Source organism: Geotrypetes seraphini, chromosome 16, assembly GCF_902459505.1.
Source record: "Geotrypetes seraphini chromosome 16, aGeoSer1.1, whole genome shotgun sequence".
In the NCBI taxonomy this organism is placed as follows: domain Eukaryota; kingdom Metazoa; phylum Chordata; class Amphibia; order Gymnophiona; family Dermophiidae; genus Geotrypetes; species Geotrypetes seraphini.
In genome coordinates, this window is record NC_047099.1 from 50,161,937 (window position 1) to 50,177,047 (window position 15,111).

The following is a 15,111-nucleotide window of genomic DNA, read 5'->3' on the forward strand; positions in this document are numbered from 1 at the left end:
GATGCAGCAGGAACCTGAGAAAATTCAACTCCTAACTGGCCGATCCATGGACAATAGGAAAGGAAAAAAAGTTACCACATTTTAAAATCAGAGAAAGACAACTCTATGGTCTAGAGCAGCTCCCTGCATTATCAACCCTGATGGAAAAGCACACCAATCGGGGTAGGGAAAAATGTTCCCTCTAAGCTGAGCAGGTGTCCTCCAGCTGCATTGCTACCACTAGGGGGTGGAATATTTTCAGTCGCTAAGGACAGGTATGTTCCCTGGAGTCCTGCAGAACTTGCCTGTCCCTCACAATTGAAAAATGTGACAGTAAAACAGCACCCTCTATTGGTGAGACTGTGGGTGGAGGACTCCTGCTCAGCTTAGAGGGAACATTCAGGGGCGGTTAAAATGGTCAGGGGCGGTTAAAATGGGGTGCTAAGGTATGTGTGTTACTGTTACAGTAAGGAAGGACGTTTTCAGTGGAGCAGGCCCACTGAAGGTATCCCAGCACGATAGGGAAAGCTGTTCGGAGTGATTTTTCTCTGGGGAAGGGGGGGAAGACAATGGCAGGGAATTAATATCCTCTTCAGCCAAGCAGAGACCAGGGAGGAGCAAGCACAGCAGAAAAAGAGCAGACTATGATTGTAGACAGAATGGAGGGAGAGGTGGGAAGGGGAGGGGAGGGGAGGGAGGACGAACTTTGCCATAACTGAAGAAGAGTTCACCTGTTTCGGTTCAGCACCAGAGCTGGGACAATTTCTGCGCAGAACAGCCCGAGGGCCCCCAGGGGCATAAGCAGAGTTCACCCACGAGTGCGAGCGGTCGATTCCCTGCAACACGCAAGCAGGAACCCAGCAAGAGACAGAGAGAAAAAGTAAGATCCCCCCCGAAATAGACACCGCAAGCATCAACAAAGTGTCCCAAGACTTAAAGCAGCAAATGATTCACCGAATGCTATCCAAAGGCAGGAGTCGTCATCAGGGCGGTGAGTTTGAGTTGACCCATGCTGATGATCTTTCAGGCCCGCCACCCCCCCATACTCCTAAGCACGACAATGGGCAGAGAAATCAGAGAGGGGCTCCCCGGGGCCTTCTGAAGGAGACCCAAATTCCTCTCTCCTCCTGACAGCGACTCCTGAATTGAAAAGCATATCAGCAAGGCAGAAAAGAAAAGTGAGTTTGTTTATTCTTCTGCCTTTCGAAATGACAGCTGACCCCTCCACGCAGTCCCCAGAGTACACATATGGTGCGAGACAGGAACCATACAAGAAGGTGCAAATACCAGCATCCAGAGAGCCACAACCTCTTACTCGTTACATGGCAGAGGCTGGACCTCAGTGTCAGGAGATTCAGGGACAGAGGGACACCGGGAGAAGGAGCCCTCCCAAAGATGCCACTCTCCGAGCCTAAGAACGCAGGTCAAAAGCGATACAGGGAGCCCTGAAAAAACACTGCGAGGCACAGCTTACACTGAAAGGCTGCAGTTTTGAATTTTTCCCCACACCATCCTTCGGTAGGAAGGCTGGATCAGGCTCCAGAGCACAGCCACCACTACGGACGGAGCTGGAGAGAGATTCCAGAAGTGTGGGCTCGGACACCCCCTAGTTTCCGTTGGTGGAGAAGACTCTTCCCAGTGAGGTGCGGGACAGAAGGACCCCTCGCATGCAGGAGGTGCAGATTCTTCCCAGCCCACCACAGGGCGAGTAAACTTTATGACCGGTGACATCGAGAGATGCAAATGCTCCTTCCAGAGCTCATAGGAGAGGGTCCAGAGGGAGAGTGCAGCCCCTTCTCTCAGAGCTCAAGGGACACTGCAAGGTCCGACATCGGAGGAGAGCAGGATTTTATTGTCCTTCTCTCAAAACTAACTAAGTAAAATCCATTCAAGAATCTGGGAGATGCCGGCCCAATTACGTATCGTGTGAGCTGGATCTCTCCTGTTCTTTGGGGGGGAAAGGGGGTGTGTCTTTCATTTGAACATCTGAAACTGCCCAGCCTGGGGCTAAAGAGACTCTGTCCTCACCCCTTACCTTGTTGCCGATTATCTGCTGTACCTCCATGTCTGGAGCGCTGGGGGTCGAGGCCAGGTCGGGGTTACTGTTGCTGATGCTTTTAGAGCGGCTCAGGTTCAGGCTGTTGGGGCGTCCTGTGGCCCGTGACAGGGTGGCATACTGAATGGGACCCCCATGGGGGCTGGCTCCGGACACTGAGAACAGAGAAACAAAATGAGCAGATGAAGAGTTAAGAGATTAACTATTACTATAGCGCTGTACAGAGTCAGAAAGAAGAAAACAGTCCCTGCTCCAAAGAGCTTACAATCTAAATGGCCAAGACAGACAAACAGGATGTCATGGATACAGTTAAGGGGAACGCACTTCCAAAAGACATCCAGCCAGAATGGGGTCTTCGGGGAGAGCGATGAAAAAGAGAAAGGGAGAACTGACTTAACTTAGGTGAACTAATGTCGAATGGGATATTTGCAGGCGTGGCGAAGCAGGAAAGTCCACAGTGCGGGAGCCGACATAGACCAAAGGACACAGGGAGACCTGGAGATTCAGACAGGATTAGATTTTAAGGCCAAATGGGATCGGCACATGGGATCTATTCACAGGGCAAAGGTAGGGGAGGGACATTAGGGTGGGCAGACTAGATGGGCCGTGGCCCTTATCTGCCATCTATTTCTATGTTTCTAGAGCATTTGGGAGGAAGAAAGTCCTAGCTGCCAAGCCCACTCTTCTCTCCTGGTTGCCAGAGAGTCTTGGATCTCGTGCTAGTACACCCCAGGGTGAAATTCACACCCATGACCTAGCTTACAGAATGGCGCAGAGAAAAATGTGTCCCCATCCTTGCAGGAACTCAATTCCCCACTCCATCCCCAGGACTTTTGTCCCATTCCTGTAAGCTCTGCCTTAACCACACAAGCCTCGACGGAGCTTGCAGGAACGGGGCAGGGACAGGAAAAGAACTCGCCAGGACGGGGAGAAATGTATCCCCGGGTCATTCTTTAACCCAGCTGTGTAGCTACAACGATGACATTGGGGAAACGGAGAGAACACAGGAAGACTTTCGTTCAAGGATCTGCACAAAGGCCTCCGTCTCATCTCACACCACATCTCAATCGACGCCTAAACCGTGTTTTAACCCAGCATACCGTCCTGGGGTACAGAGAGAAGTCACAAGGTTGGGAAAGAAAGGAGAATGTATTCAAGCGTTGGAGCCATCATTCCCCCCCCTTCCAGCATCTATAGTTTGCTCACCGCTAGCCATGGGACCCAGCTCCACACTGGGCAGGTGGAATACGTGGTAAATATAGGAGGTAAGAAGGCTGCAGCGGCCCTGCTGGTCCTGGCCTCCATCCTGGCATCGGTGTATCTGGGTCACCATTAGCGCCATGGCTTCGAATGCTGCTCGGCCCAGGTTCACTGCAAGAGAGGAGCAGACGGCATGGGAGGAAGAGGACAGACCCTTCTCACTTATCTACACCTCTGGGTCGAGGCAGGCGGGAGAGACTGAAGGGAAAGACACCTTGAAGGGTCAGGCAGTGCCCGAGACCCCTGGGGGTCCTCTTGGCTCAGTTTCCCCGTCTCCACCACCCGTCCCGTTCTATGTTCCTATCACTCTCTCATGAAGAAATCTTTCTTGATGTTGCTCCCAAGTCCCATACCACAAGTTCTTGGGATCTTTTCCAGATAAGCCCCGCCACTAATGGAAAAAGTGGACGCGCCGAAAGTTAAGCCCCGCCACCTTTTGCCAGCGCACGCAACCTTAACCGGTGAAGTTCTCAGCACAACGGCCCCACAACGCGGCGCGATGTGGAGCACCCAAAAAAGAGGATATGAAACTTAACATTATCAAAAAATAGGATAAACTGTCGACCATTTTTTTAAGGGCTCCGACGGGAGGGCGTGGGGGGGACCCCCCCCCCCCACTTTACTTTCTACAGATCGCGCCTCTTTTTTATAATTTTATTTGGGTGGCGGGGGTTAACTTTTTGGCGGGGCTCCCCCGGTTAGAGGATGCGAACTAAAAAAACGCCATGAGCATCTTCTCTCACATCAGGCTGCTCTATGGGGTAAAGACCTAGAACAACTCCTGTTGCCCACCACTTATTACATTACATTCCATTGATGTCTTCTATCCCGCCAATACCTTTCAGTTCTAGGCGGTTTACAACAAGAAATTAGCCTGGGCATTCCCAGGGAGATTACAAGGTTGATAGCCATAGGATGCGTCGGGATCTGGGAATGGTTGATACGGTTTGGTTAGATCATTTGACAAATTTCTTGAATAGTATGGTTTTGGTAATGAATAAAGCTCCTGCATTCTTAGAAAAGCTTCTAATCCCTTACTTTCCAACAAGATCTTTAAGATGAGGATAAATCTCTCCTTAGTCCCCTCACTAAGATTCATTTATTCAAGGAGAGATACGATCTTCTCTGTTACGGCACCTCAAACTTAGAACTTGCTTCCAATTTATATAAGGGAAGAAAAATTACTTAGTAAGTTCAAAGATCATCTGAAAAGCTGGCTTTTTAAGGACGCTTTCAAATGAGATGCCTGAATTCCAAATAACTAACATCCTATAGCTTACTAAAAAAAAATTTAAAAGAAAATTCAATGGGTAACTCTTTCCCAGCCTATTGTCTTAACACCTATGTTCATTTTATTTGTCTATGAATTGTATTTAAACCTATCCTCCTCTCATGTCCTGTAGTGTCTTACCTTTATTAATTGTGTGGTTTTTATTCTTAAATATTTTTTACTTTTACCCTGATTGTATTTGTAAATCACATTGGATTGTGATATTGTGATCAAATGCCTCAAAACTCACCTATTCCTGAAATACCTAGACAGCTGCCCCTCTTCCCTCCTTCCCCTCTTCCCTCCTTCCCCTCTCTTGCCCTTTCTCCCCATTGTTCCCACATCCCTTAAGTTAACTCAACTTGTACTTCACTAATCTTCTGTAAACCGCATAGAACTTAACGGTACTGCGGTATATAAACTGTTATTATTATTATTATCTGGAAAAGATCCAGTTCTTATTCTGCAAGACAGTGGATCAGTCACAGGGGTCAACATTTATCCAACCGTTGGACGGGAGAGGAGAAACGAGTCGCTCCTCACTGATCCGCCTCCAGTTACGGGATGGTGGAAGATGTCGGAGTGGGTCGAGGTCGGGAACTGGCGCTCACCGATCTGCCCGCCGATGACCGGCGGCCGAACGATGAGCAGGATAAGTTTGCCCAGCACGTGGTGGCAGAAGGCAACTAGTGGCTCCAGCCTGGCGGCCCGCAGGTTGGCCACGCTGGACTTAAGCTCCGCCTCCACGTTGCTCTCGGTGAGGATGACGTCCTTCAGTCGGAAGGGAAAGGAACGCTCCTCCAGCACGTGCATGAGGGTGAAGAACTTGTCCAGGCACGGGTCCTGCGCCAGAAAATTAAAAGGTTCAACACACAAGGCCGAGTCTACAGACCGAACACACGTGTAAATGAGAATAAGGCAGATACACGCGTGCTCACACATACACATTTTTTTAAATTCAATTTTTCTATACCGTTCTCCACACTTTCCCCAAATGCCCAAATTCCGTCTATGAATGAGATTTGAAACCCTGCTTTTCTGCGATTATAATCAAAGCGATGATGTAATTTACCGGCAAACGTGCGGAAAGGTGAAGCCCGGGCGGGACTCTCGCACGTGCCACTTACAGAATGCTGCAATTCGCCAATTCTCCAGCTGCATGCGTGGTCAAACCTTAACGATCGCAAACTGTGTGCCGCGGAGAGATTCCGGGTGTCTCCGCACCGCCCACGGTCGTAGCATTTGCAGGTTTAGAGCCCCATCTGGAAGGCGGACGTCCGTGCGCTTCCAGGCGCCCTCCAGCTGCGGCCCCGAGTCTAGTGTGCTGTGGCTTTAAAAAGTCCGCGGGACGCTGCTTTAAAAAGGAACAGAGGGGGGCGCTGCTATATAATAATGCCCTGGGAATATCGAGCTGATCCGAGATTCTCACCTGAGGATGCACAGATGACGCGGCCACCACCTCCACGTTAAACACGGCCTTGTGATTGTCCACCCACTTCATCCCCGGCAGCTGTACCTGGAATCAGGAAACAAGCATGGGAGAGAGGGGACATGGGAACGGGGCCGTACTGTCACTATGGGGACTCTGGCTCCTTACCAGAGGGTCCTAGCGGCTCGACGGTGGGACTTGAGTTTCTTGCAAGGGGATCCCCCGTTGGTTGCCGATACAATATAGGATTAAGTGATGCTAGCTCATAAAGCTTCATCTGAACTGCGACCTCCATATCTTTCGACTTGGGTGTTATTTTATGCTCCCCGTCGGCAATCGAGTAGCTTTACCCCCCATTATTTCTAAGGCTCATTTGGCATCATCTCGGAATGGAGCATTTTTTAAAATTTGGTTCTAGTTTTCTGGAACACTTTACCACTGGAGCCGAGGAAAGAATCCTTAATAAAACTTTCAAAAAAGACTTCCAAAGGCCATTAGCTTTCACTTGTTCAGCAAACTGAAATCCTTTGTCATAGTTTGCTTTGTAAAGTATAATTTTTACATTGAGGGTTTTTTTTTTTCCTAATTTTAATGGAGTTTTTTTTTTTAATTTGGCACCCTTATATACAAAACTTATCCTCAAAAGCAAGAAGTATGATTCTTAATACTTTATATTAAATGTAAGTAAATGTTTTTAATATTTTTAAGTATTTGATATTTCATATCACCTTTCTTTCTAGGGTAGGGAGGGAAATAGGAATGATGATTTTAATATATGTTACATTACTTGAAATATATTTCTGTTTAATTCATTTATTATAATATAATAATAATAATATTAAAAAAACAATCTAAAGGGGGATATAGGGGAAAAATAGATTAGATATAAAAATATATATTTTGGAGGAATGATAAAATATGTATGCAAATGTTTTATTATGAATTTAATTGTAATGAATATCTCTTTGTATCATTTTATTGTACAGTGGTGCCTCACACAACGAACTTAATTGGTTCCAGGAGCAAGTTTGTTATGCGAAAAGTTCGTTATGTGAAACGCGTTTTCCCATAACAATACATGTTAAAAAAAATAATTTGTTCTGTAGCATAAAATATGCTAAGATGACATAAAAAAAGATAAATTTTTTGTTATTATTTTTATTTAGATACATCTAAAAACATAATTGTTTTTTAAAACAACACACATTTTTTAAATTTAAAGACAGACTAAGTAGAGTCTAATTTTACAGTGAGAGAGGGCAGAGTCTCAGCGGCAAAAACTGGGACTTAACTGTTCATTTTTTTTTTTTTTCTAGCATCGGGGAAGCGGCGAGAGTAGCTCCGCCCCCCCCAACGCATCAGCAGTAGGCGCCGGGCCCCTGCGAGCCGACGGTCCGCCACTGCACAGGGAGCCAGGCGGAGAGAGGGCAGTTAAGCGCAGTGCCTGTGCGGAAGGATGCAGCTCGGGCGACTTCGTTGTGTGAAACAAAGTTCGTTGTAGGAAGCAAGACATGAAGTTCGTTGTGCGCAGCGTTCGCTGTGCGAGGCGTTCGTTATGCGAGGCACCACTTATCTATTGATTCCTTCAATAAAATGTTATAAATTAATGGAGCTTTTTTCATTATTTATGATTATATTGTAAACCGCTTTGATCTTATTTCTAGCCTAAGCTCGAACTATTACGGCTTTGGCGGTATATAAGAATAAAATTCTAGATTCTAGATATTAAGAGTTTTAATAAACAAACACCACGGTGTTATCGGCGCAAGGGTCCGAGGTATACTTACATCAGGGGTCAGAACGGAGTAACTGGGGGGAGGCTTCTCCACAGACACCGGGAGGCTGAAGTGTCCCGTCCTCAAACGTCCGTGCTGCATGAGAGGGACCCACTGCGTGGCAAGACAGAGGGAAACGATGGACAAGACATGAGGGTTCCATCCACAGCCTAATTTAGGCTTAGCTAGGTTTTGGCGCTTAAGTTAGAGGCCTTGAGAGCCTGAATTTGGGCATCGCCATTGGGTGCTTATTCTCGGCCATTTACAAGTGCTTAACTTTGCACCCCTAAATTTAAAAGGCAAGTAGAGGAACTCCTAAGTTTATTTATTTAATTCAGTTTATATCTCCCACCCCCTCCCTGAGGAGCCCAGAACGGGTTACAGGGTAACATACAGAACAATTAACAACAGGGAACTGTGAGGTAGAGAATGACACGGTGACAAAATTCATCACCGTTCCCGTCCCTGCGGATAACCGCGGGAAACCATCTTCATGTCATTCTTTAAGGAGAGAGGGAAGAATCAGAGTATGAATGGCCACAACCACTGACCCGCAAGCTTTGCTCTGAAGAATGCTGGTGTAGAAGGACTGAGGTTGAAATAACACTAGAAAATGACATGGGATTATTTCCCGCGCTTATCCGCGGGGACGGGAACGGTGATGAATTTTGTCACCGTGTCATTCTCTACTGTGAGGTGCTTATAGTTCAATTGATGCTGGATTAGGGGGGTTGGGGTACCAGTGTCTCGGGGGGGGGGATGGCGGCAGGAGGAATTGGGAATTCCTCCTGTCACGGACATTTGGGGGTGGGGAGATTCCCTTGCCTCGATCGGCATTTTGCTGGCCTACATTTCAGGCACCTATCGCGGCCCTAGGGAGATGCCTAGGGCCGCCTAAGGCTACTTCTGGGTGAAACCATGCCCATGCCTAGCACTAGGAGAGCTTAAGCGGCCCTAGGCAACCCTCCTCAGGGCTTTTATTTTTAACTTGCGTCCCGATTGGCTGGCTAGACAGCAGCAGGACACCTACCGCTGCCTACAATCAGGACGCCGTTTATAGAATTTGCCCCCATGTGTCTAAATCCCACAACACAAGATGGAACCTCTAGGGCAGGTTCCTAGACCACAACAGCCTTTCGGGGCTCCTCACCCCAGCACCTGTACCACCTTGCAGAGACCCTCCTCTTCCTAATCTCCCGCCGCCCCTCATCCCAAATCACCAAAGAACTTCCCACGACAGACGCACCGTGTATCCGACAGGCGCTTCCAGGGGCGTGTTCTGTTTCTGTTGACAGCTGACGTGATAGAAGGTGAACAGAAGGTGGTCATTATCCGTCAGATAGGGGGGGATCTTCATTTTAAACTCCTCGTAGAACTCCGGAGACCTGCAAGAAGAAAAAATGACCCCCCACTTTCACTCAGGACAGGACAGAGGGCATTTCTGGTTTCCAGACTTCCCAAGACAGAGATATTAGAGAATGACATGAGGACAAATTTTTTCCCGTCCCCATGAGTTTTGTCACTGTCCCTGTTCTTGCTCCATTCCTGTAAGTTCTGCCTTAACCACACAAGCCTCAAACACTTAGGATTTTAAAGTGTTTTGAGGCTTGTGCGGATGAGGACGGAGCTTGCAGGAATGGGGCACGGACAGGGAAAGAACTTGCCAGGATGGGAAAAGGAGTTCCCGTGGGGGTGGGGGAAAATTTGTCCCCGTGTCACTCTCTAAGAGATATTAACAGAATGCAGAGAGAGATTAACCCTTTCAGGACCAAGGGACATATTTGTCCCATAACTTTAAAATCCTATAAATTTTGATTGGGATAGTCTACAGTTCTAAATTTGATATGTACGGATTCCGTAGGATACTGCCTTTATGTAAACAAACTGGTTCCGACATTCATTCATTAGCGTCGTTGCCAGATTGACGAGAAGATTCACTTGCCACACTGTCCATAAGCCAGAAGTTTGATTTTTTTTAAAAAAAATAATGATATTTCACAAAAAAAATCAATTTTTTGGCATCTGCAAGCCCTTTTTACCATAAAAATGTCGTCAAAACCACAAAAATTGGCCTACGATCCTTATGGTCCTGAAAGGGTTAAAGTGACTCATTCAACAAGATCAGACTCGGGCCCTGGGAAGATGAGGAAACCTGAACATACAGGTAAAAGACGTTTCCTAAAACCATCCACTCTCCCTGTTTGCACAACACATTTTCACGAGGGCAGCTAACAGGGTCACCGTGTTCTGATGTTTCAAAACGACAAGCATGCTTTTGACAGGAAACGTGATGGAGGCACAAGTCTCTGCAGGTACTTATTCCCAAGGTGAATTTTCAAACTGAAAATGTACGCAAACCTTTTCATCCGAGGGCTGCAAAGCCCGCAGGGAAAGGTACCCACTGACTTTCAGCCGCCTACAAAAGATTTCCAAAATTGTTCCCGTCATGGCTGACCTAGAAAGGGGAGGCACGCGGGGGCCTACACTCACCGATTGTGGTACACCACAGCCGAGTAGGCCTCCTTCGTAAACTCGCTGCAGCTCGACTTTCCAAAAATGACCTAGAACCAAAGCAAACCCCAGAGTATTTATGTATCGTGCCATCTTTAAAAAAAAAAAAAAAAACTACCCTAAATCTGAAATGAAATACATGAAATAATCAGGATGATAAACATTCTGAAAAATAAATGCAAAAAAAGAAGCAGCGGACTAGAACGACAAGGTCAAAGTATTTTTTTTTGTAAACTATTTCTTTAGGCGTGGAATGCCAAAGCCCAGCACCTGCTAACAAAAATACCCTTGCTTCAAATCCAGAAACCTTGTTGTTCTGTCTCAGTCTAGCTCAGTGGTCCCCAACCCTGTCCTGGAGGACCACCAGGCCAATCAGGTTTTCAGGCTAGCCCAGGGATCTGAAAGTCCCTCCTCGAGGATTGGGGAGTTCCCGTCGTAGTCTCGAGAGACTACGGGAGCTCACGACAGCCATTTTCTATGAGTGATCTGCACGGGGCAGGAGCGTAGGAAGACCGCTCCTGCCCTGAAAGCCCGTTAGACCACCAGGTAAGGTCCGGGATGCAGGGAGGGAGGCAGGGGTAGGTCAGAGCCGGCCAAAAAGTTATTCGCAAATTTTCAACATTTGCGGGCCGGCTCTGGCCCTAACCCCCGCGAATACTGAGGGAGAAGTGTATCATAACACCTTTACAGAAGCTTGTGTATTGTAGCGCCTTTGCAGAGGCTCATGTCGACCGCTCTGAATGGACTCCCCAGTCATTGGTAGCGGTATAGAAGCTCTCGATAATCATAAACAGTGAGGGATCCGATCCCAGGAGTTTGCAATCTGTGTCTAAGGCAGCTGCCCTGGATCGTGCATGGTTTGTTGGGGCAGCTGCAGAGTTATAATGTCACTTTGTTCATAGCGTATCCAGAGTGGTCCCAGGAATAGATAGGGTCGCCAGATTTCCTCTTTTTTAAAAAAAAAAGTGAGAACACCTGCCCAGTGGCGTAATAAGGGGGAGGGAGGGAGCGGTCCGCCCCAGGTGCCATCTTAGTGGGGGCGTCGCCAACTGTCCTCTGTTCCTTCCCCTCCCCCACCAATGCACATGCCCCTTCCTGTGTATATTTTTAACGTTCGCTGTGCAATCGTCAACCCCAACCTGCTCTCGAGACTAAGACGGGAACTCCCCACAGCCATTTGCTGTGAGCGATCTGCACGGGGCAGGAGCGTAGGAAGACCGCGCCTGCCCCGAAAGCTCGCTAGACCATCAGGTAAGGTCCAAGATGCCAGGGGGGAGGCGGGGAAGATCCAGAATGCAGATTTATTTTTTTTTAAATCACGAATAACCGAATCCGCGGATACTAAAACCATGGATTCGGAGGGAGAAGTGTACATTAGCTTCTGTAGAGATGTTACCATAAGGACTGGTGAGGTGATTCTATACCGAGTTAAGCCATAATCCATCATCCTACTTACATGCACATTTTTATACCAAATCAGTCGTCCTATTGCAGCTAAATACACCATTCTTTTACATCCCATTTCAACTAACTATAATCTATTTACCTGCATCCCTGAAAGATCTAGTTCCTTATCCAACAAAGCAATACTCACGGGCAAGGCCTGGTTAGCGTCTTCTCCAGCCATGAACTGGATTTTGACGGCAATATTGCGGACTGACCCTTGACGGCTGCTGAAATTCAGGCTGCGCGGGTACACGTACAGCAGGTTCCTGCGGTGCGAAAGGAGCACGTGTCAAGCAGCGTCCCCCGCGAGTGCATCTCTCCCTCATCCCTTGTCTACCGTTACGTTCACAGAAAAAGAGACAAGGGCCGAAAAGAAAGCCTAAAGCCTGGGAGTGACGTTTTAGTCACCCCCTCCCATCTTGTTGACATCATAACCTTGGGAAGGGAGCGACCGCTTGGGCTTCCTCGGTTAAGTTGGCCCTGCAGTATGCATGAGCTGACAAAAAAAACAAACAAAAACAGTGCATCATGGAAACAAAAGTGTAGTTACTTACCTGTAACGTAGGTTCTCCATGGACAGCAGGATAGTCAGCCACACATATGTGGCTGACTCATCCTGCTTGTCCTAGGAGAATAAAGACTTTGCATTTGCATTTGTGCTAGCACAATCAATACACACAGACATTATGACCAGGTGAAATTGCATTGCCAAGGCTTTCCACAGCAAGGGCATCGGTTAGGCAACCATCAAGCAGCACGTCACTCGTAAAGGAACAGCAGGGTCCTATCTACTCACTCATAAATAAAGCCCCGGCATTTCTAGAAAGATATTTAAGTTTCAAGTTTATTTATTGATTTGATGAATCGCTTATCCATGATTTACTAAGTGAATTATAAACATATTAAAAAACATACAAATAATATTAAGTAAAAAAAACAACATACAAATAATATTAAGTAAAAAAAAAAAAAGAAGTAAAAAACAGACTCATAAACAAACGTAACAGAAATACGAAGGGATAAAGGGATTTAACACCATACTCCCCATTAAAATCCTTAAGATCAGAAGACAAAGCCCTATTAACAGTCCCTTCTTTAAAAGTTATATACTCGAGGAGAGACATGATTTTTTCTGTTTCGGCCCCCAAAATCTGGAACTTACTTCCACTTAATTTAAGAGAAGAAAAATTATTGAACAAATTTAAAAGTCTCCTAAAGAATTGGCTTTTTAAAGACGCTTTTTAATAGATTAGTCTCACTATATTTTAGGGTAGGATGAGGAGTTTACTGAAATATGTGGGTTGTGTCTCCCGTCCTGTGTGTACTAAACTTATACCCGGTTTTATTTTTTTAATATTGTCATTTAAGTTGCCCTTTCCCTAATGTTTCAATGTCAATTAGCAGCATATGTGATATATGTGGATTTTATTATTTTATCTGATTTTTATCCGATGTAAATCGCATTGAAATGAGATTTTGCGATCTAATCAAAGAATTTATTAAACTTGAAACTTGTCTTCTCTCTCACATAGTCTGTTACTGAACATAAGACCATAAGAATTGTCGCTGCTGGGTCAGCAGTGGTCCATTGTGCCAGCAGTCCGCTCCTGCGGCGGCCCTTAGGTCAATGACCAGAGCCCTAACTGCGTACGTTCTGGTTTGGTCTTGAATCCCCGGAGGGCGTTTTCCTCTACGACAGTTTTCTACCACTCTCTGGATGAAAAAGAACTTCCTTACGTTTGTTCGGAATCGATTCCCTTTTAGCTTTAGAGAGTGATCATATTTGGGGGGAGGGGAGCTCAGAGTAGCAACGACATCAGAGGCGTAGGCTGGGCTTTTTCTGGGGCCACGCCACTGCTGATCACCGCCGATAAGACACAGAACACAGCCTGAGCTTCCTCATCTATTTTCTCCTCTTCACCAGCAGAAAGGAAACAAATAGGAGCAAAACGCTACAGCCTTCAGAATTTCCATTCAGTGCATGGAGGGCGCCACATCTCTTGGTGAGGTCACTAGTGACATCATCCCATCGCACTGAAGATTAGGGTTGAAGTTTTCACGTTACTCATGACATCGCCAGCAGACAAAATGGCTGCCCTACGGCAGGTGAAGGCGGCAATCAGCCACCCTTCTCTTTCCACAATCGAATCATTTCCCTTCTAAGCCTGCATGAAGTGGGGAAGGGGGTTAGAAGAGGAGTTAGCAGTCGTGCCTGTGACCGATGAGATGGTATTATCACAACCAAAATGCATGGGAAAGGCCAGAGCTCTTTATCTTATCTCGGACTGTGTCATTACACAACCAAATAGTCCCTGAAAAGCTCAACATGGAGGGGGGGAGGGGGAAGAGTAAAAACAAGCAAAGGCCAGCTGGAATGAGGAGATAGGGAGCCGAGGAGGACATGGCATAATGGAGGAGATGGGAGTCAAGGTGCGATGCAGTTGAGAAAAAGGAGTCCCGTCTCCCCCATGCCTTCCTGCCCCCAGCTCCAGCATCAGAACATGAAGTTTCAATCCAGAAACTCGGGCAAGTGACGAGAGACTTATTTCCACTGAAGAGTATGTATATCCCTCAGGATTAGGCCTCCTCCAGAGCAGCAGGCTGTGAACCAGAGATAGATTAAGGGTTCAAATCCCACCGACAGTCCTTGTGACCTTTGGCGAGTGACATAACAAACATTAACAGGGGCCCTTTTAACTAACTCGTGCTAGAGTCTGGGTTTAGCATGTCTTAAAGCAGGACTTCTCCCGCGCTAAGCAAGGTTCAACAAGGTAGGATCTCGGCCTTTCTGTAGGTCCTGTGTCCATTTTTTCCATTACTAGTTATGAGGTGCAAAGTGCTCCCCTGTTAAAGTTTGCGTTATCCAGTCGGCATGGTGGCAATACGAATGCACCGGCTGAAAAACATCGCCACGCCCATTTCGTGCCCGTCGCAAGCCCCCTCCCAGAAACCACGCGAGAAGGAGAAAGTACTGAAAAACGCTTTAAGCATTTTAGTAAAAGAGCTCTCTAGAGAAATGGAATAACTTTCTGCACCTGAATGTAACACACCTTGAACTACAACTGTGGGGGGGGAGGGGGGTTAAAAAAAAGAGTGAGCTAAATACAAAACGGGCCCATTTACAAAGCTGTGGCAAAAAGTGGCCTTAGCACACCCTTACATGGGTCTTTCCCATGAGCCAAGACCATAAATGCAGCCGTAAATGGCCGATTTTCCATTCTCCGAATTAACGACCAGGCGCAACCATTAGTTAGAATGCGAGTCCTTACCATCCACCTGTTTCGCAGGCAACAACACCCCAGTTTTTATAAACGGTGCCTAAAACGTAGGCGCCGAGGAAAGCTGTGCATGTCGATCTTAAGTTAGGAACTGTTTATAAAGTCGC

At 46.9% G+C, this 15,111-nt stretch overlaps 1 protein-coding gene across 9 annotated transcripts in view; it reads right to left on the minus strand.

Annotated features, from left to right (window-relative positions):
* DOCK6 (dedicator of cytokinesis 6) overlaps window positions 1–15,111 on the minus strand; it is a 102,034-nt gene that overhangs the window by 46,513 nt on the left and 40,410 nt on the right. For 5 of the 9 annotated variants that reach the window (XM_033923553.1, XM_033923554.1, XM_033923555.1 and 2 more), the window contains 9 exons: window positions 11,875–11,992; window positions 10,260–10,330; window positions 9,016–9,154; window positions 7,782–7,883; window positions 5,995–6,081; window positions 5,177–5,408; window positions 3,242–3,406; window positions 2,015–2,190; window positions 711–815 (listed from right to left, as the gene is read on the minus strand). In XM_033923553.1, the coding sequence (XP_033779444.1) occupies window positions 711–815; window positions 2,015–2,190; window positions 3,242–3,406; window positions 5,177–5,408; window positions 5,995–6,081; window positions 7,782–7,883; window positions 9,016–9,154; window positions 10,260–10,330; window positions 11,875–11,992 (1,195 nt within the window). Of the gene's footprint in view, window positions 1–710; window positions 816–2,014; window positions 2,191–3,241; window positions 3,407–5,176; window positions 5,409–5,994; window positions 6,082–7,781; window positions 7,884–9,015; window positions 9,155–10,259; window positions 10,331–11,874; window positions 11,993–15,111 lie in introns of those variants that run through there. The other 4 variants (XM_033923559.1, XM_033923557.1, XM_033923556.1 and 1 more) reach the window with 2 other exon arrangements.